Source organism: Cyprinodon variegatus, unplaced genomic scaffold (assembly GCF_000732505.1).
Source record: "Cyprinodon variegatus isolate N-32 unplaced genomic scaffold, C_variegatus-1.0 Scaffold26, whole genome shotgun sequence".
Lineage (NCBI taxonomy): Eukaryota > Metazoa > Chordata > Actinopteri > Cyprinodontiformes > Cyprinodontidae > Cyprinodon > Cyprinodon variegatus.
Window position 1 is genome coordinate 637,514 of NW_015150479.1, and position 6,000 is coordinate 643,513.

Below are 6,000 nucleotides of genomic sequence, written 5' to 3' on the forward strand. Positions count from 1 at the left end.
CCTTGTCTTATTGAAAACTAAATCTTTTGGATTTTATGATTGACATGAGGTAGTGCGAGGAAAAGTTTAACATAATTTCATCTTCAATTAGAGCCTCCATTAGATCTTCTTTATTATTTATTTTCCTTTGAAATAGAATAGAAAATGAAAACCCAAAGTCCAGGACTGTGGGGTTATACTCCCACGTTTTCACTTAAATCTCACCTGCCTTCCTTTCCCAGCTGTAGACAGACCTCCTCTCACCATGATGGTGCCTCCAGGATGTATTAAGCTTTTAATGTGTGATTTCTCTCCTCTCAGTATATGTTCACCAATAACTTGACTGGAATCATTGCACATTTTTTCACTTGTTTTTTTATAGAAAACTTTATAAAGTATGATGCTTTAGTCAGCTCCTCATTTATTATGATTATTATCATGATTTATCTTGGCTAACTGCAAAATTAAAAGAGAAAGCACAATCTTGTTCAGACATTGGTGGAGGACTGTTTTTGATATTTTAAAGTCAAAACTTTTTTTCCCTCCAATTTAGGTAAAAATGTAATTTATAATATTTAATACTTTGAGAGAGAACCTATAAAGAAAATCAAAATTTAACTGAAGATGCCTTAATAAATTATATATATATATAAAACAGGTTATTTTTATTCCACCTAAGGTGGAGAACAATTTCCTAATCTTAGCAGGAAAATTCACTGTTGATGGATCTTTTCCATCATTATCACTTCATGTCCGGCTGAGAGCCCCACTTTTCACACCCCACAGCTGTCACCTCTACTCGACCGACAGCGAATCCAAATGATTAATTTTCACCAAACACCTTTTTTTTCTCCAGTGAAATCACCTGCAGTGATTGGAGAAATGCTGCTCTGGTACTTTGATGCAGCTCTCAGGCCTCAGTGCGCTTCTGTTGTTTTATCTTCCAATAAGGAATCCTGTTTGACTGCAGCAAATTATCAGACACCTGCGTGTCGTACAGCGGCAAACAGAAAATGTTTTCCTAAGAGGATATGAATTCTATCTGCAACACATTTTTGTGAATGCTGTATATTCGCCTCCACTTCTGACCATAGTCCAGGGGCTATAGGCAGATTTAAAATGGTTAATAAGTAAAGGGAATGCCTTTTTTTCAATTTCTTGGCCATTGAGTATGGGAAATTGATTAGTTTTGATGAGTTTAGGCCTTATTATGTTTTCCAGAATCTTAAGATCTGAATTTCTAAATTTCCCAGCACATTTCTGGTATTTATACAACTAAAGAACATCCTTGTACTTTGAATTACTGCATTGTAACTAGAGCTTTACATTTCTGGCATTATTATTTTTGTGCTCACTTTAGTTCTAGCATTCAAAACATTTTCTAGTTTTTACTGGGCTTTATTTAACTTCAATTTAGGAGTTTTTTAACTTTAATTAATTTAGAGGCTTATACTGTTTTATTTAGCTTGTTTTCCTCTTTCCAAGTAAAGGTACCAGTAACAAAATGATCACACTTGAGGTGATTTATATTTGAAATAGACTGGCAGTGAGCTGTGCTCCATTTAAAAATCTATGACCGTTCAACCTGCCAAATCAGGGCAAGTCTAAGTTGGTGCAGATGATCATAAAAAAACAACAACAAAAAAACATTTATAAATGACAAATACAAAAACTAATTAATTTCTGTTTTATTTTCTATTGTGTGGAAGATACAGTAATTGGTACCCAAATTAGGACTAGACATTAGGCCTAAACTTGGAGGCTCAGAAATAAAAATAAGTCTTCGTTTATGAAGACAACTCCAAATGAAAAACAATCTTTAATTAAAATTAATTGTTAAATTATAATTTATTAATAATTTAATAATAATTAGTAATTATTATTTTTTGGTTGATCTGTGTAGATATGAAAATATTTAACATTTAACTGATTAGGATGTCAAGGCCTCACGTCAGCCTGGTTCAATGAGTCTAAGCAACATTTATCGAAGGACCGACACGCTATGCATTTAAACAGAGAGGACATGCAGAAGCTTTTCTAATAGTTTCAGCTTTAATGTTTCTGTCAGCTCATCAGTATTCCCTGGGTGTCTTCTCTTCAAATGCTCATGCAGGATGGCACCTGTAGTTTGAACCAAAGCTCACCAGACGTTTAAAACCCTTATTTATTTTAGTCTGACTTAAAGAACCTTCATCTTAAGATCACTTTAGCCTTAAAAAACCTAAAGACCGGCTCAAACAAGAGTGAAACAGTCACATTACTTGTAGCCTGCACAACCCAGAGAAGTACTACTTTAGAACTGCAGCAAAGGACTTCTCTTCTTGTCTTCTTTGGAAAATAAAATGTATTCTTTGTTTAAAAAAAAAAAAAAAACTTTAATAGAGATACTGCATTAGCTTTAAATATTAAAAGCTGTTAAAAAATAAGGGAATGTAAATGATTCTAGGCCTATAGGTGATTTCAGATGAACATGTCTACATTGTAATTAGCCTTTTGAGAACATATATAAACTTGAGTGTGAGTGGGAGCCAGTAGAGTTGCAGTGTGTGGACCTGTTTCAGAACACATTCACCTCATCATCGCACAGCCTTTTTATCAGGGTTTCATTTGAAGAGCAAATGTGTTTAAAACTGAAGTGAAATCTTTCACCTTTTCAGAGAATATATACGTCTTTCTCTTTGTTTCAGACATCTGCATCTTTAAAAGCCTTCTTCCCACAGTCCCCTTCAAGTCTGCTGCTTTACCTTCTCACCATGCCTTCAGGTCAGTGCGCTCTCACATACTCACTGCTTTTCTGCCTTAACTACTGGAAAAAATGCACCACGGTCTCTAGTGTGTGTATTAGTGCAATAAAGCATGATTTAACAGCATGTTAACTGTTTTTCTTAGACAAAATGAACAAGCTTTCGCTGTTTGTATCCTAACTACTTAACAGTTATAAAGTAACTGCTAAGTAGTTTCCTTCAGATGTTGAAAGTTGAAGCGATGTGAGGAATCATTACTTTGAAATCAATTAATTATTTCCTTTGATCATGGCTACACAAAGAGGCCCATCCAGGTATTGGCTTAAATGCATGGAATATGTGTTGGAGAAATAACAGCTCTATTTGGAGGAATGTGTCCTGTTGAAGAGATGCAGAGTAGGTGAGTGCAGCAGTGCTGCTTATCAGTGTATGCCCAGACTGGCCTGCAGGCAGGAATTATTTACATGAATGCAGCTATTTAGAGACCCAGCCAGAAATCACAGTTAATTATTACTCTGTGTATGTGGCGAAGGGTAATATTTCACCAGGGAGTAAATGGGAATGCTTCTGTAAAAAAGGTAAAAGAGGTGCAGAGTTCTAAATGCATACAGTATATAACATTGCATTTTAATACATACCCTTAGGGAGAAGCTGAGATATTTGTAAAAGTTTGTTTGTCAACTTGAAATGTCATTTTCTTGGGGGAGTTATGATGGAGGTCCTTGTTATACAGATATTATTTTTGCAGAATATGGAATCTGGTTAAATATTCTACCATAAATGTAACTTTTTATTTAACGGCAAACATGATGAAACATCATATGGCTAAAACAATGTTATTCATAAGTTGTGTTAATGTTCACTTCCTTTATTTACAATATTTTCTATTTTTCGCTGTTACATGATAAATTGTCAAGAGATACTCAAATTGTAATTTATTTATTTTATTTAAATTCTGAATTAATAACTCAAAACTTTTACTCTGTTTCATCATGTTTTAATCTTTATGCTGCATCTAGCAGTTGACTTTTATAAACTATCCAAGCTTTTAATCTCTGATTAACATCCCCTGCTAGATGTTAAAAGCTGGAGTCACCAAAGTGACACCTAACAGAAGTCCTTGATTGAAATATAGACAATAATTAAATTGTTAATTTTAATTATTCAATGTAACTGATATGTCTGCTGCAGAAATGAATTGACATTCAGTAAAAACATCCTGCAGGAGACAGCTCTGTGTTGTACCTGAGAAAGTAATGTGAGAAAGACATGGAAATTTTAATCATTATGTTAGAATCAGAGTTGTCAAGTAACAAAGTACAAATACCTTGTTACTGTACTTAAGTACACTTTTAAGGTATCTATACTTTACTCCATTACTTATTTTTCTTCCTCCTTCTACTCATTACATTTTCACAGTATCTGTACTTTCTATTCCTTACATTTTTAAAACAAATGTTACTCGTTACTCTTGGCTGCGGTTTAATGTTTATAAATATTTATTTCACGTCATGTGCGCCATCCAATGCAGATAATTGGCGCCATTCACATCTAGGGAAAGCTAGTGAAATTGGATGAATAATATAAAGCAAACACTCATTGGTTAGCTAAAGGAAATCATCAGAAGCAAGCAGGTGTTCTTCAAACTGCAAACATGAATTTTCTATGCCATGCGACAATGTTGGATTCAGAAAAAGATGTTGAAAAGTCTGAAAGGTCGGACACAGGCGAGAGCGTATCGGGAGATGGAGACCAACAAGACCTCCCTCATCCTTGGCTCTATCTCTAAAGAATTTTTTGAAATAATCAAAAAATTTTGTTTTCAAATCTTTAAGTGGCATCGGGCTGGGTTTTTTTTTAAATGTTACTTTATTCTTTTATACTTTAAGTAGTTTTTGGAGCGCATACTTTTTCACTTTTACTTCTTGAGTAAAGAGGTCAAGTTGATACTTTAACTTTTACCAGAGTGTTTTTAAACTGCAGTTTCTATAATTCTACTTACGGTAAGTAACAAATGTGTGTACTTTTAACACCACTGGTTAGAATTAATTGATCAGAAGAAATATCTTTGGTATTTTGCTGAATAAAAATTATAACAACCTGGATATATATATATATATATATATATATATATATATATAATTTATTTATTTTATTTTTTTCTTCCAGAGATGCCTCGGGAGAGTTGGAAAAATCACCTGATGTGGGTCAGCAGCACATTACAGAGACTGACGGAGGAAGAAGAGGAGGAGGAAGGCTCGGACGCTATCAACATCAGGTTAAAGAAAATGTGCCAACATGTGTTTGCTTCCAGCAGCAGACCTCAGCGCCTGTGTGCTGTTCTTATTTCCATTAGCTGCCATTCAGATGGTTGTTAGTCGGTAATTTCCTCATTGCATCATAGTACAGAGGTCCTGGGGCAGTGTGGCTTCTCCAAGCATTCATTAAAGGCCATTAGCTTTGGGGGGGCAAGGAGGACCACTTAAAAAAAAAAATAGACATTGTGAGGTCCAAGTGCATATTAAAAAACATTATGTAGAAATCTAAAACATGTGGAATGTCTTAGATGGGCTCATTTTTACAGAGGGAAAAAAGGGGAAAGCATCGTTTTAAAAAATAAAACAGGGATGATGTCATAAAAAGGGAGAGGGGTGATTTGAAACCCTGTAGATGCGGTTTTAAACGGGGCTCATTATCTCCTCTGCTGCTTGAATCTGAAGCGCCATTCAAAGCTCTCTAGGCGAGCCAGCAGTGGTGAAGTGCTGCTGCCAAGACCCTGCAGAGGTTCGCTGCTGTTGGTAGGTTGAAGCCAAAAGGAAAGGGAGAGATGAGGTGAAAACACTGGTGATGTTATAGGATGAAATCTGAGAGAACAATCTTTACTGGTCGATCTTGGCTCTGTACAGCTTTGTCTAGTCTGCTGCAGCATTATCTCTCTTCATCTTCTGAGTGGTTTTACAGTTTTCCTTCACAGACAGTCATGTTTTTGTGTTTTCTCTGTCTCTCTAAGTTATTATTATTGATGTTGGATTTTTGTAACTGCTGGTTTTCCCAAGTCATCAAAAACATTCAAAATACAGCTGGAATCGAAGACACACTCTACAATTTTAATCTATCTTTCTTTCAGAATTCAGCGCTAAACGTAATCCTGTACCTGCAAAAAAAAACAATCTTCTGTTTTACCAATTTGTTTTTCATTACATGTCTTAAATTGCAAATTAGTCTATAAAGGAACGGTGAGCAAAGCAAGACCTTATCTGTGATAGATTATATTTTT

At 35.0% G+C, this 6,000-nt stretch overlaps 1 protein-coding gene across 4 annotated transcripts in view; it reads left to right on the forward strand.

Annotated features, from left to right (window-relative positions):
* The window catches only part of fancc (Fanconi anemia complementation group C), a 51,037-nt gene that overhangs the window by 37,747 nt on the left and 7,290 nt on the right, over positions 1-6,000 (forward strand). For all 4 annotated transcript variants that reach the window (XM_015395832.1, XM_015395848.1, XM_015395856.1 and 1 more), the window contains 2 exons: positions 2,667-2,742; positions 4,893-5,001. In XM_015395832.1, the coding sequence (XP_015251318.1) occupies positions 2,667-2,742; positions 4,893-5,001 (185 nt within the window). The remainder of the gene's footprint in view (positions 1-2,666; positions 2,743-4,892; positions 5,002-6,000) is intronic.